The 16158-nt window shown below is 45.3% G+C and overlaps 1 protein-coding gene across 5 annotated transcripts in view; it reads left to right on the top strand.

Moving 5' to 3' along the window:
• LOC140426929 (protein phosphatase 3 catalytic subunit alpha-like) overlaps nt 1-16158 on the top strand; it is a 603583-nt gene that overhangs the window by 503850 nt on the left and 83575 nt on the right. For all 5 annotated transcript variants that reach the window (XM_072512224.1, XM_072512223.1, XM_072512226.1 and 2 more), the window contains 2 exons: nt 13940-14017; nt 15831-15925. In XM_072512224.1, the coding sequence (XP_072368325.1) occupies nt 13940-14017; nt 15831-15925 (173 nt within the window). The remainder of the gene's footprint in view (nt 1-13939; nt 14018-15830; nt 15926-16158) is intronic.

The following is a 16158-nucleotide window of genomic DNA, read 5'->3' as shown; positions in this document are numbered from 1 at the left end:
TCTTGGTTCTATGCTGGACATCACTCTAACTCCCTTTGACTATGAGCAACCTCTAGCTTCACAGTTAAAGGCTATTGCTAATGTTAGTTGTGAGAGCACTTCACAACTGCAGGTTGTGTTTGCTGCTTGCTCCTGCTTGTGGCAGCAAATGCCTGGAGGCTGCTCTTGCTGTTTCCTTCCTTTTCTGTAGATGGAAAGAAGGACAATTTTTTCTAAGATACCTCTGTCCTGGAAACTGGGGTCAGGGGGCCGAATGAGTCCAGAAGACAATCCTTTTTGAAGCAAGATGCTGCGGGACCTGGTGTGTGACATTGATCTAAATGGGCCACTAGATGATGACGTTGAAGAAATGCTTTCACAGTTTGCTGGTGCTTTTGTTGCCGGTGTGGTGAATGCTGCATGTAATTGGCACATCACCATGGGCTAAACTCGCTGGAAGTCAAGGATGTTCGACTGCGCCTTAAGTGCCAGTGGAATATGTGGATGTCAGGATTTAGGTCCGATGAGATTGGGATGTGTGGGCAGGCCTGCACAACTGCGACTCCTGGACAGAGAATGTCACTGGTACATGGAACAAGTCACAAATTGATGGACAGATGATTTCTATGACAAAGTTCTGGACATGATAACACATGTCATGTTAGTGTCCCTTTAAGAAATGTTTTTGTCTTATCACATGGCTTCAGTGATGTCATTGTGTGGGTGGAGCTGTGTTCTGAGCTTTTCTTTTCGTTTTTGAGTTCGGAGCTGGCTGTGGCTCTGAATTTGACTTTCGTTTTGAGTTTGAACTGGTTTTGTACTGCACAGGTTGACAGCTACATTCTGGGACACTCGGAGATCCCTGTCATCTTTGAGGACCACCCTAAGATGTCGGGAAGGCTCTTGGGGAATAAGTGGTACCTGCTGAGGTCCTGACTGATGATGTCAGTGCTGAGGCCGGAGGCTGAGACAGAGACCCAACATAAAGAGGATCAGGTTGCCACCCATGCTGTCATTGAATATGTATCGGACTCCTCGAAATATGGTTCCGTTGCCTGGACTGCTCTGTTGGTGCACTTCAGTACACCCCTATCAGCTGCATCAACTCTGGGATAATCTTGCCAGAGGCTCGGCATCTGACTGGACTCAGCTGAGTGATGGAATCCAGCAGAACTCCAACTGATGCCTCCCTTGGATTTTCCTGTCTCCACCTGATGTGCATCAGCAATTGTGTGGTGCTCACCAGATTGTGCCCTAGAAGCCTGTCCACTAATGTCGCCCACCGAGGTGTTTCTCTGTACGCTAATGGAAGGTGGTGGTGACAACTGTCACGCCTCGAGGTGGTCTCCTCCGAGCTCTCCTCCAAAGTGGTCTCTTGGATGGCAGGGCGGGAAATGACTCTGGATGGCCCAGCCCCATTAGATCGAGATCCTGCGTGAAAATGGACATATGGTTAGTGAGGGAAGGATCATTTTCATTCATAGATTCATAGAATTTACAGTGCAGAAGGAGGCCATTCGGCCCATCGAGTCTGCACCGGCTCTTGGAAAGAGCGCCCAACCCAAGGTCAACACCTCCACCCTATCCCCATAACCCAGTAAACCCCACCCAACACTAAGGGCAATTTTGGACACTAAGGGCAATTTACCATGGCCAATCCACCTAACATGCACATCTTTGGACTGTGGGAGGAAACCGGAGCACCCGGAGGAAACCCACGCACACACGGGGAGGATGTGCAGACTCCGCACAGACAGAGACGCAAGCCGGAATCGAACCTGGGACCCTGGCGCTGTGAAGCAATTGTGCTATCCACAATGCTACCGTGCTGCCCCACTGATTTTGTCTGATATGAACAACCTATTTGAGACAAGTCATTTGAATGAAGGGGCAGTGGATCCTCACCTCTGCGGCCCAAACCTGCCTAGCTGTCAGTGACTACTTTCTCCTCAGCCAATCCCCGATTTCCAGGGCACGTTCCTCATAGGGAGTGAGGACTCAAATCTTTGGTACTCCGCCCCATGTCTTGGCCGTTTATTATAGGCTATCTTCTTCTGTGGAGACGAAGAGAGGGCATTGTGAGCCGTGCACTTGATGGGTCGGGGGGAGAGGCAGGCCTTTAGCAGGTGGCATGTGTGGGAACCGCACCTGGACATGAACAGTTGTGCTGCTGGGTGCCAGTGGGAGAGTGTGAGGTGTCAACAGTGATTTTGGGGGTCGAAGGCAGGGAGGGGGGTTGAGGGGTGGTAGACGGAGGTGATGCCAGGAGAGAGGTGATAATGTACCCTTGCAACTTAGTGGAGATCGTTGGACCCTTTCCGACATTGGACGGTGGTCCTCCTCGTCATGTTTCCCGTACTGTCAGCCACTGCCACTGCCTCTCAAGTGGTATTGGTGACCCTGCTTCTGGTCCTTTCGACCCCGCGGGACAACAGGATGTCCTGTTTCGCATCCACCAAGTTGAGAAGCCTGTCCAGGTCACCAGCCCTGGTGCTTGGCTGCGCGCCATGCTTGTGTGTTGACTGGGAATGGGTGGTGAGGGAACGTTTAAAAGCAGTTTCCCCTTGCTGGCAGTGAGACACTGAGGGGTGAGTCTGGCGAATCAGATGGCGAGACTGCCAGTAATGGCGAGCAGCTCCTGGGAGCTAATTTTTGGCACTAAATGTTGTTACGTACGGGCCATGATCTCGCCAAAGCGGCTGTCGAGAGACACCCCGCCAATTGTGGCCAAAGTGACACTTAGAAATGTTTCCACTAAATCGTGCCCATTATTTTGTGCCTCAGCATTGAAATGCATCAAGTGTCCTAAAGTTGCTGTATTTACATGGGACATAAAAACTCAATTTGCTGCAGATATTTAAGTTGCGTTATCATAAGCTTAAAAACCCATGTACTGACATGGAGGCCCAGATCTTTTGCTTTCCGGAGAATCGAACCCTGAAGGTATCCCAGCAGATGAGCTGGAGGACCCCATCCAGACGTCCCCACGGAGGCTGCATGAGAATTGCCCAGGAAGTTTCACCTACCTCTGGAGCTCTCCGAAACTCCAATTTGAAATCGTAGACTTCAGATAATTCTGATTCTCTTAACAGAAGAACTACCCAGGAAAAGTTAGAAGGAGTAAAACCAGTTGTAACATCTGGGTAACTATAAAACTGATCGCCTTCGACTAACCCTCCCACGATCCAACTACCCCAGCCATACTCCATGACCATGTAATTCTGCTCCTCGCCCCCCCCCCCCCCCCTTCCTCCCTTGCTGGCCATCCTATTCCCTCTTAACCTTTCAGCCTTCTCTGCTGTTAGTGACTGGAACCTTTAAGCTTACCGGTTTATGACAAATGGTGCCATAGAAAGGGATGTGGCTTCACTTCCCCCAACAATTTAAATAGGGAGAGACATTGGGGTGCTCTGATGCAGAGGGATCTGGGAGTCCACATGCATGAGTCACAGAAAACGAGCATGTAGGTGCAGCAGATAAAAAGGAAAACAAATGGAATGTTGGCATTTATAGCAAAATAAATTGAATGTAAAGTAAGGAACTGTTGTTGCAACTATACAAGGCATTGGTAAGACCGCACCTGGAGTATTGTGCATAGTTGTGGTCCTCCTATTTGAGGAAAAGTGAGTGGCATTGGAGGCATTTCAGAGGAGGTTCACTAGATTGATTCCAGAGATGAGGGGTTTGTTGTATGAAGAGAGATTGAACAGTTTAGGCCTATACTCTCTGGAGTTTAGAAGAATGAGACGAGATCTAATCAAGGCATACAAAATGCTAAAAGGTATAGATAAAGTAGAGTTGGAGCTGATGCTTCTGCTTGTGGGGATTCTAAAATGAGAGGTCATAATCTTCGAATAAGAGGTAGCAAATTTAAACAGATTTGAGAAGAACTACGGGTGGAATTCTCCATTGCCCGCCGGCAAAATCGTATTCGGCGATCGGGCAGAGAATCCCCGTTTGCGAACGAATTGGGGCTGGCGCCATTTGTCGGATGCTCCACCCCATCTAAACTGGTTTGCGTCGCTTTGAGGCCGTTCCGATGGTATCAGCGCATCGCTTTGAGGCCCTCCCCCGATGCTAGGCCATCTTCCCGACCGCGCATGTGGTCTGAGTTTCCGTTACCCCGGCGTGATGGCTGCGGAGTTGCGGGGGTGGGGGAGCTGTGCTGCTGGCAGGGAGGGGTTCGCAGAGACCTGGGGGAATTGTGGGGGGTGGTCCGGGGATGGCGAGAGGGGCACTATTTGGCCGCCGGGTCCACGTGCGACCAGCGCCATGATGTACGGCGCGACCACTGCAGATCGTCGCCGTGCACATGTGCAGCCGCGGACCCGGCAATTCTCTAGCCGTTTATGTCGGGAACATCGGGAGTTTTACGTGGTGCAGCTGCTGACCCCCACCGGGCGTACCGTCGATGCGTGGGCGGCGTCGACCTTTTCATTGTAAAACTAGACACTTCCTCTGGACATAATCGGAGAATCCAGCCCTACTTCTCCCAAAGGGTTATGAATCTGTGGAATTTGCTACTCCAGAGTGCGGTGGATGCAGGGATAGTGAGTAAATTTAAGGCGCAGTCAGACAGATTTTTAATTGGTGATGGGTTTAAGAGTTCTGGAGAACGGGCAGGACGGTGGAGTTGAGGCCAGGATGAGATCAGGCATGATCACGTTAAGGGTGTTAGGCGCGGGAGGCTAAATTGACTACTCCTACTCCTAGGTCATGTGTTCTAGGGAGGAGATGCTCTGGCTGATTTCGCAATCCAGCTCTTGGCCTGTAACATTGTAGATAGCAGATGAGGAACATATCAGCCATGATAGAATGGTGGAACAGACTCAATGGGCCGAATGACCTAATTCTGCTCCTATATCTTATGAACCCATGAACCATCCTGAACTGCACTGAAGGAACTATCGGAGCAAGTATGCCGTACATGTCTCAGTATTTTGGGGTCAGATGTCTGGGGAAGAGGTGTGCAACTTCAGAGTAAGCGATGTATAAAGGTGTGGAGTGGCAATCGAACAGTAATTGTCACTTTACGGAAGATTCAGTCTGATGAGTGTAAATGAATGCCAATCAATCTTTCCGCCACACCAAACTGCTATCATAATTGTTGAGTCTCGGTGCTTTAGGTTGGAATTGTTTGAGGAGATTTTAAAGCTGCCAGTTTTTTCTTTATTTTCTGTCTCTTTTTCTCTCTCTAACTCAGTTTTTCCCGCCTTTTGTACCTGATTGACATAGAATTCGCCCCCTTTAATTCATCCTACAATTTTCCACTGTTTATTTCCCAAAGCCCCCGATTGATAAGGAAAATGCACTGTTAGTTGTCCTGTTCCCCCACATAGCATTGCATCTGCTTGAACTTTCAGCAACTTAATAAACAAACATGTTTTTGACCTGAAGTATTCAGGAGCGAGTTGAACGAATGGCTGACACCAACAGATACCTTGCTGCAGCATAATCTGCCCAATAATTTACTGAGCCTGAAATCATTTCTATTTTTGCCTTCCTGTCCCATTGAAATGATGTTTCAGTCTTGTGGAAAGCTATTGATAAGAGTAGCAATGGGCTGGATTCTCCTATCCCTGATGCAGAAATTGCGTTCGGCAACGTGGCGGAGAATCTCCGATGACGACAAAATCGGGGGCAGCGCCGCTTTCACGATGCGGCGCCCCTGAAAACCGGTGTACTCTAAGTGTATGCTGCGCGCCGTATCCACGACCTCAGGCCATTGTCTGAGGCCCGCCCCGCAATACTCCATCCCCGACTGGCCAAGTTCCCAACAGCGTGGGACTCGCGTGGTTTCACCCATCGAGAACCTCGCGAAGCGGCTACGGACTCAGTCCAGCGCCGCCACAGTCAGGGGAAGGCTGATACGGGGCTGGGAGCACTATTGGGGGGGGGGGGGCATTCCAGGATGCGCGTGCCGGCTGAAGGAGGGGACTATATTTGCATTCTTGGTCCGTGGGCTGCATCCGTATTGAAGCACAGTGCGGCCGCTGTAGGCCGCCGTATGCATGTGCGGCCATGGACCCAGCAATGCTCCGGGACGTATCGGCAGCTAGAGCTGGGAGCTCTGTGCTTCCTGGCTGCTAGCAGCACCCCCCCCCCCCCCCCACCTACCCAGAGCAGGGAATCGGTGGCCGTTTTGCGCCAGTTTTCCTGGCGTAAAACACCACCGTTTTCACGCCAGTGTGGGGACATAGCCCAATGTGTTCGTCAATTCTAAGTTTCTTATGACAAAGGAAGCTGAAAAGTTAGGTCTCTATTAAAGTACCAACTAATTACTTTTGTGACACATTCTGAATTAAACATTTGAGATGTTGTGGCACCTATAAGCCGTAAATCAACCGCATTGTGACAGGTCATTATAACATTTTTAAAATCAGGGGCTGGATTCTCCGCTGTCGGGATTCTCGGTCATGCTGGCAGCACACCCTGGGGATTTCCCGACGGCATGGGGCTGCCCACAGTGGGAAACCCCATTGGCCGGCTGGGTGGACAGAGAATCCCGCTGGTGCGGCGGGACGGAGCATCCCACCGCAGATCATTCACTATTAATTAGATCACCAACATTGATACTGGTACAGTGATTAGCTATTATGTTAAATTATATAATATCTTATAAATAGTTCAGAATGTTGATTATAGAATTTGCATTGTGTCTTCGACAAGCTTCTTTGAAATAATAATGTACGTGGATTGGCCATGCTAAATTGCCCCTTAGTGTGCATAAAGGGTGAATGGTGAGGGCACGTGGGCTTCGGTGGGGTCCTCCTTTGGAGGGGAGGTGCGGACTCGATGGGCTGGATGGCCTCTTTCTGCACTGTGGGGATTCTATGATCCTGCACAAAACCTGTCAGCGATATTTACCCACTTTAGTGTCAACCATTTCTTAATATAGCAACTGAACACCGGAAAAAGAATCAATTTCAGTAGGAGAAAGCCATTGAAGCAGATAACATGCAGCATTGAAGAGAGAACTAAAGGTGTTACTCGAGGGATTGAAGAAAGAGTGATATAATGAGATGGAATGTAGGCTGAAATCAACAAAAAAGGAATGACTTGCTAGATTTAAATGCAATGATTTTTTGCTAACATTTCCTATGGTTTCTGGACGTATCCTCGTTTCAGAAGCATTTAACTTTTTAAAGGATGACGTAGAATTAACCTGATTCCATTGGATGACAGTGTATTATATATTTACAGGGTAATCTAAAAGGCACTGACATGCAAAAAATCATGACACTCTTTATCCTTTCTGACTCCTTCAATCTATATTGGGCCGTTGCAAATTGAACATAAGTGTCAAAGTTTCAAAATTTTCACAAAGTTTCAAAATTCCAGATGAAAAGGTGTCATGCTCTGGTTCATTAAATTATTAATCATAAACAATAAATAATTGATCACACATAGCATCAACAGACCATGTGTGGCCTTCAAATGCTGGGATTAGAGGGTATGGAATAATTGGACCAAGACAGGCGGATGTCATTCAGTACCCAATTTAAAGTCATGAATTCTGTCCCTTTTCTCTCTATTACTTTGATTTTTATAAATTTACTGATGCTTCAGTAGCAAAACTGACAGCAAAGTAGGAAGCAGGAAAGTAAAGTTGCTTGAGGCACACACGTTCCTCTGCAGTATACGATCAGGACTAAGAGACTTAAACATGAGGCAAGATATGACTATCCCTGATGGGACACTGCAAAAACAGCACAAAAACGTGACATAGGTAGTTTTCAATCAGAGTGCAGACATAGGAAGTTACAATGGGAAAAGTTAATACAAAAATGTAACAGACAGAAGGTTTTATCGAGAGGAATTGTGCACAAATGTATTTAAAAAAAAACTTTTACAGCCATATAATGCTTACATATTCATGAAATTATTAACGATTACAACCCTAAAATCCCACAGTTATGCCTGAAATGGCCCCATTTGGATTCCAGAATCAACCCACCACGGTGTATAGGATCGGTGGGACAGCACCTTATAGCCTGGTGCTGACAGATGCAAGAAGTAAGATGGGTACATCGCTGACATGTTTGGCCCATGTCAAAGGAAACATTGATGTATGCCACCCGTGAGTGAAGTTGTCCAGTGTTCCACCCAATCCTAGCCACATTCTCCCGAGTAAAGGGGCTGCTCTGGAATTTAAAACAAAAATCTTCCTTTGGAAGTCCAGTCCCCCACAATTCCTTGTAGAGAGCAGTTACCTCCCCTCATTTGGTGCACCATCCTCCAGAAGATATGGGTCTCATATCCCAGCCTTGAATCTGTCCCCTGGCTGTAATTTGCCTTGTAAATGTATTTAGAGATTCTCTCCCTTAAAAGTAATTTTGGAAACTCATGGACCGTCTGGCAATCTGCCATTTTATTGAGATTCTACCCACCAAGCCCTGAGGAATTTAAAGACATTTGCCAGAATTTTCAGCAGCAGCAGCCCCCCCCCCCCCCCTGACCACAGGTAAATCCACGGCGAGGCAGGCAAGCCATTGAAATCTCAGTTCACATCGGCAAGACTGGAAGATCCCGCCGATGTCCAGGGCTGGCAAATTGTTTTTAATAACAGCTCTCTAATTGTTTTAGTATCGCGAAAGTATTTTCTCTGACATCAGTAAATTATGTAACCATTTTCTTGTTACATTTCATTTTCTATGTTATAACGTTGACTACACATCAAAAGTACTTCATTGGCTGTAAAACATTTAGCTTGTTCTGAGTTTGTGTCTGGTGCTAGATGAATAGATTTTCTTTTCCTCTTTGCATCACGCTTGCAAGGAATTGTAGTATTGGAGTAGCCAAGGATACTTTCCAAAAGGGCAGCACGGTGGCACAGTGGTTAGCATTGCTGCCTCATGGCGCCGAGGTCCCAGGTTCGATCCCAGCTCTGGGTCACTGCCGTGTGGAGTTTGCACATTCTCCCTGTGGGGTTTCGGCCCCCACAACCCAAACATGTGCAGGGTAGATGGATTGGCCACGCTAAATTGCCCCTTAATTAGAAAAAATGAATTGGATACACTAAATTTATTTTTAAAAAGGATCTTGTCCAAAAGTATCGAAATTTTAAGGAAACGGGGGAGTAATGCTTCCAATCCATGAAGCAGTGGACCCTTTTACCATCAATGGATGCAAAGAAAATGCAGAGAAACAAAATGCATTTTGTAAATCATTCAGCTCCTCTAAAACAGACCGTGCTAAATAATCAAAATCAGCAGAAAGTCAAGAGTTCCAGTAACTTGCCTCCTGTAAGTTTCTGAAGCTGCTTCACCTCATCTGCCTCCCCAAAGAAAATGAACACCTAGAATCCTTAGGAAAGCTGATCCAAGCATACTTAAAAGAAGCGACGTGAAACCCTAAATCGTGTTGATCTAATTTACAGATAATCAGAAATATAAAAAACAGGAGGGTTCTAGTGTAGCAGAGAATTATAACAAAAAACATATCTAGGACTGAAACTCTGGTGAACAGACTCAGTTCAGACTACTTTATATTAAGACCTCTTTTAAAATTATTCCAGAATCAATCTCTGTGCAAAAGTACTTCCACTTTTGAAAATTATGGCAATCATATGCAACTCCGACAAAATATGCAGAGTTAAATGATAAGCCCTGTAGCATTTTGAAACCATTTTGTAATTTAGTCAAAATTATTTGATTTGTTTTATTGTGCACAAGAACATGCACAGAATATTGGTGAAAGAGGAAAGTTAAGAAAGTCGAATAAAAACTAATCTAACTGATAGAAAAATTATGGGAGGGAAAATTTCTACAAAGTGAAGTAAACCACTGTTGCAGCTTCTTAAAAGAAATGTTGCATCCAGAGTGGTCTGTAAAAGGAGGTAAAGTGAGGTTTCCTAGGTCGTCTAATTAGCATACTAATTGGAGCATGTGCACTGGCATAAAATGGGTGTAAATAGCTAAACTGCAGGGGAAGTCATGCAGCCTTTCAAAATGCTGTTCAGGAGCAGTCTGGGGGCCAACTAACCAAGAAAAAAGTAATGATACGTTCTCTCACCTCACTTTTGCATAACTTCACAGCAGGTTTTATCAATATTTTTTATCATACTTTTCCAAAAGTATGACAACTTCAGCAACATCTACAGCAGGAAGGTATGGCGCCAAGGCAGAGAAGAGGAATGCAGTATAGTCTTTATTCAAACTTCTGTTCTTGGAGACCAGCAAGGCACCAGAAATGTCACTCATTCCACCTGGAGGGAAGTGGCACTGGCACTGTGAGACAATTCCTTGACCCGAAAACTACAGAGCATTATTGCAACAGGTTCCACATACTCTGCAGGACAGGCAAGGTAAGACAGAAGACACCTCTACATTTCCTTCCTTGTCTTTCCTGGTCATCAACACTCTCTTCGCCCTCAAAGAAACCTTACAGATCCAACATTTTGCAATGCTCTCTGATTAAGAAAAGCTCTTACTTCCCATCTTGCATGAAGTCTATCCAGCTACCCTTGAGTAATTGTTTACATGCACAGCCCAAAAGTGCATCGTTCATTCACTCTTGTTCACCCTAACTTCTTGCAGGACCTATGGGTACACAATACCTGCCAGAGACAGGGCAATGAGAGGGCTTCCCATGTTTAAATGCCTCAACCTTTTTGAGAAGAAAAACATGCAGCATAAGGGACATTACTTGGCTATTGCAGTAGGAGATGGTGAAGTTGGCAGAATCTTGGCAGTACCAGATCACTGACTAAGCAACTATTCTGCTATCCCGAAATCCTTGCGAGGCGTCACATTACATTCCCTGATTCTAATCCTAAGGGAGTAATGCTCATCATTCTCAGTTTCCACCCCCCTTTCCTGCTCATGTCCCTAAGTTGTTCCAGTCCCCTGCCTGATATTGTTCTCTTGTCTGAAGTCCGCTCAGAAGAAATGTACCACAATGTATGGTACAAAAATGCATTATGTGTTTATAATACAGAATTATACACATGTGCCTTTTAAAATCTCGAGACAGGAATCACGTGAGCTCAAAGAATTCCAGCGTAAGTCAAAACTTACTTCTCATTAACGGTTTGTAAATTTAATAAAATTTTGATTAATTTGATTCCAATTCATGATTGGAGATTGAGACTCTGTAAGATATAAATATGCAGCTGCTGCTGCATTTCAGCATAGGAATAGTTCATGTGTGCCTGAAGTTAATATTTGTTGTCATATTTTGCTCATTCATGCTAACCTACATTATAACAATCCAAATTGAATTAAAATACATTTTCAAATAACTTCTTCAAAGTTCAGCATTGCTTGAAAAGCATATAACTCTTGACTGACCCCAGCTATCAGGAAATAAATAGACCTTGATAAAACGGCAAATCGGGCAAAGTGTACAACGGATGGCCAATTAGCCACTGTCCATTTTTGCTCTCTAAAATTGAAGTGTGACTCCTGTTACTTAGTTTTCTGCAGATATAAAGGGCGGGATTCTCCGTTGCCTGATGCCGATATCCTAATCAACGATCGGGCAGAGACCGAATTTATGACCAAATCGGGGGCACCGCCTGTTTTCAGACGCTCCGCCCCCTCCAAAACGGCGTCATCGAGGAGTATGGCACACACCATTGGGACGGCCTCAGGACGTTCCCTAATGGCTCTTCCCCGATGCTCCGCCCCCGATGGGCTGAGTTCCCAATGGCGCGGGGGACGTATGCTCGCAGTTTTCATGAACCCGGCGTGGCCGCTGCGGACTGTGACAAGCACCTCCACAGTCGGCGTGGTGCAGCTGGCCAGGGAGGCTTCGGCGAGGGCTGGGGGACTGGGGGGGGGGGGGGGGGGGGGGGCGGGCGGTGGCCTGGGGGTGGCGATGGAGTGTCCAATGGGGCATTATCTGGCAGGTCGGGTCCGCGCATGGCCGGCGCCATGTTGTACGGCGCGACCGCTGCAGGTTGTCGCCGTCCACATGCACGGCCACGGACCTGGCAATTCTCCAGCCGTTTATATAGGAATGGCTGTGCATTTTATGTGGTGCTAGGCTCTCACCGGTCGGAGCATCACTAATTTTTTGGTGGTAAAACCAGACACTTACACCGGACACAGCCTCAAAATCAGAGAATCCAGTCCACAGAGATTCTGATTAACAACATGATAATCATAAGTTACAATTGTTTATTTTAACATAGTCAAGTTTTAACCAAATCAAGAAAATAATTAATTCAGGATTATAGGCCTGAATTCTCCAGCCGTTGCGATCCACTTTTCCTGCCGGCAGCGCATCTCCACCTGCAGGTTTCCCGGTGGTGAGGGGCGGCTTCAATGGGCACTCCCATTAACAAGCGGCAAGAATATAGAATCCAGCTGCCAGCAAATGGTGCACCGCCGAGAAACACATGGCTGGAGAACCGCAGAATCTAGCCCATCGTATTGTCAGCACTGTAATTCAATACAATGTTCTTTGGTTAGGTTTTAATATTACACCATAGGTTGTCTTTCTAGTTTCTACACTATCATAATAAGTGCTACCTTGTATGTTTTTTTTTTATTATCTATTCTAACAGAAAAGCTTATTCTTATCTTCCACCAGTAGTCACACATACAGCCAAAGCTAAATCTCTCTGTGCAGCAGGTTATTTCTGCCTCTCAACATTATGCCGATTGTAGTTCTGTTTGAGCCTTGCTGGTCATGCATTGAGTGTTTGCCTTGCATCTCAATTGTTCTTCACTTCTGTTTCATTGGGCATCTTCGTGATTTTTAAACTTTTACTCTATATTTCTTAAACTGTGAGTGTTTTGATAATTGAGTTAGCTCACCATGTCACCTTCACAACTATCGCAAGTGAATGAAGAGTAATGTTTTAAAGGCAAATGCAATTTGATCATTTATCTGTGTCCAGGAAAACTAAAACCTCAAAAAAGTTAAACGCATCCTGCCCTTTATAGTGCAAGAAGAAAATCAAGTAATATTTCCTTTGTTTTGATATGCCTGTTAAGATAGTTCCTCTGTCATTCTAAAAGAACATTGAGGCGTGTTATGTTCATGCCTATGTATACTTTTTATAATGTCAAAATATATTTCCACTGTTTCAAGTATTTCTGATATTTTCTCCATGCTTTGGTGATTTGCGAGGGATATTAATGCCAGAGAAAAGAGCATTTTCAATTTCAAGCATACATTCTCAGCACACAACATGAGATTTCTTAGCTAATGTTGTGATAATTTCATTATGTGCAATTTTGTGACAGGTTGACGTAAAGGGCAGCACAGGAACCCACTGTAACAGCCCATCCTCTTCTGTTTTCATCATCAACTTGTTTATTGGCAGAAATAAAAAAATGTTTAATGCAAGTTCAATTGTCGGATGTTAGTATACTTGATAGGAAATTTTGCAGAAGGGCCAGTTTGCAGCAAATATTTGCGATATATATCACTATTTATATTTCTTAGCCAGGTACTGGAGCAATTTTCTTTTAGATTCATATGGGGGTAAACAAATTGTTGTTGTTGGGTGCTGAGCTGCTCCTCCAATTGTGTTCAGACACGTGTTGCATCTTAGGTTTCCTTGCCCTTTAATATTGTTACACACATTTTGAATTTCTAATCTTCCATATCGCCAAAGGCTACTCATGAATTGAAATTCCTTTCGACTGCTTTGAAAGATTTTTCAGAACTGTTGTCTTTCAATTACAAGCTTCTCATTAACTTATCCCTATCCCTTTAAATTCTGGATATGTGTAATATTCTGCTCTCATTTATAAAAGTCCATATCTGTCATAATTAGGTGAATGGACCATTCTGGTGTGGGCTGTAGCATACCAAAAAATCTAGGCTGCTCCGATCAGACACCTAGAGTGCCACGGTCAATTATTTCATGGACTTTTATCCATTCCAAGGGCACAAGGCTTAACTAAATTGCACCTGACTATTGTTGTCCCTCAGTTTTCCAATTACTGTTACTATTGGACAAGTTGACTTCCAGTGATACTGTTCTACATGTCCTCTTTTTCAGTTATCCTGCTGTTTGTGAGTTCCTGCAGAACAATAATTTATTATCAGTTATTCGAGCTCATGAAGCGCAAGATGCAGGGTAAGCTTATAAACATTTTCAAACTCAGTAAATGCTGTTTTAACATTTTAGCCTGATTTTCCTGATCTTCGATTTTGCCCATTTCTCCCAGTGAAAATACTGGAGAAGCCTGCCATTCACAGGTAGCCCAGAAACCCACACCAACATAGTACTTTGGCATGAGGGATGCAAGCTGAAGACCACCACGAGCAAAATTGTGAGATCTGTAATAATTTGTCAGAGTTTCAAAAAAGGTGGTTTCTGCTATGTGGCTATGGCTGATATTAATAGGCTGCGATCTAGCAGACTTGAATTAAACTCCACTAAGCAGCGCCGAGAAAGACCCTGATATTCAACACCACATTGACGTTTTGTTTTGGCATCGGTGAAGATCTCCCATTGAGATAACTCTTTCAATTATTTCCTGCACTGCTGAGCTCACTCACTAGTGCAGGAAGATGACTCGCGGATTGGAGATCCATTTTTAAATGCAGCCACGATATTTTGACCCCCCCTCCACCGTGGCCCCGCACTTCACCCTACTTACCTCTTCCAGGTTCTTCGAGCCCCACCCCCCGCCAACCTCACCTCTTAGGGTTAAGGCCCCTCGCCCAGCCCATGGCATAGGCAACCTAGTACCTGGGCATCATGACATGGCCAGCCTGGCACCCTGGCAGTGCCCATGCAAGCCTGGAAATGTCACCCAGGAACCCTGGTAGTGCCAAGGTGGCATTTCCAGGGTGCTCAGGTGACAGTGCAAATGGGTCAGGCTGACAGTTCAAAGGTGCCCAGGTGCTAGGAGGAGTGCAAAGTGCCATCCTGTCCTGTCCTTGACCACCCAGGGACATCAACGCCCCAGCGAGGACCCCCTCCCTTCACCCTCCCCCCTCCCCCAGGTGCCATTACGACTAGTTCACGACTTTGTGAACCAGTACGAAACGGAGCCCGATTGATGCCTTGCTGGGGAGGCTGGCGAATCCCAAGCCTTGGGTGAATTGGGCAAGCGCATATTTCAATGAGGTTCTGCTTAATCCCACGAGATGTTTTGAGCATCACGAATCTCACGAAAGGCCTCTCGTGTGATTCAACGGCCTCGTCATGACACCAAGTCGGTCGAGATGAAGCCGCTACATCGCGCCCATAATCTCTCCAAATCAGAAATTCTGAGGCCTATTATTTAAAATGAATTAATAAAAATTTACTGTCTGTGCCAGATGTAGTCCAGTAACTTTTGCTTATATTCAGAATGAAAAGCTCTTGTACTAAACTACAACCTACACAAAACAGTTATTTATTTAAAAGTGAATATTATAATGTTAAAACTTGAAAGCATAAACTGTCAATTTTTCCTTCTATTCAGTTTGCACTTGTTTGACTTACTCTGCAAAAAATCCAAATATCGCAGTAATTTTCATCGGGCGAAATTCTCCGTCTCGCAACACCGCAAACGCGAACCAAGTTTGGGCATCGAATCAGGCGCCTGGCCAAAATTGTGGACCTGGTGCCGTTTCGGGTACCATGCTATGGTCACTCACTGATGGCAATAATAAAGTTTGCGCCCTGTGCCAGCATGCCAGAGTAATGCCCAGTCATTTTTCTTTGGCAAGATTCTGTCAGAAAACTGGTCTGTGCAAATGGAGAGTTCCACACCAGTTTCTGCCTGAGCCTGACACTTTGTCAAATTTCGGCAAGGTTCCGCCCATTACTTCTGTTGACACATTCTTATTTGCTTGATATAAATTTATTTTGCATAGCTGGCAAGTATGGGAAAGCATAAAGGACAAGTGCAAACAATATTATGTTACTGTGTATTATTCTTGAATTTGCCTTTCAGCTATCGCATGTACAGGAAGAGTCAAACTACAGGCTTCCCTTCACTTATCACAATCTTTTCAGCACCAAACTACCTTGATGTTTACAATAACAAAGGTATGGAGTTGAACTGTAAATTAAGCCAACATAGAGTATATGCCATTGAAAACATTTGTAATTCTATACGAATGATAAACACACATACTTTCTCAACATTGCCACCGTGGTTCACATGAACGACCATCATTTCTTCAACCCCAAAGGATGTGTGGATTTACTTGTTTCCAAAAAGCAGTAGAGGAGGATAGGGAAGACATTTTAACTGGGAGCAGATGGCATATGGGTAAGGG

Source organism: Scyliorhinus torazame, chromosome 7, assembly GCF_047496885.1.
Source record: "Scyliorhinus torazame isolate Kashiwa2021f chromosome 7, sScyTor2.1, whole genome shotgun sequence".
Classification (NCBI taxonomy): domain Eukaryota; kingdom Metazoa; phylum Chordata; class Chondrichthyes; order Carcharhiniformes; family Scyliorhinidae; genus Scyliorhinus; species Scyliorhinus torazame.
This window is presented reverse-complemented; position numbering and strand designations above follow the sequence as displayed.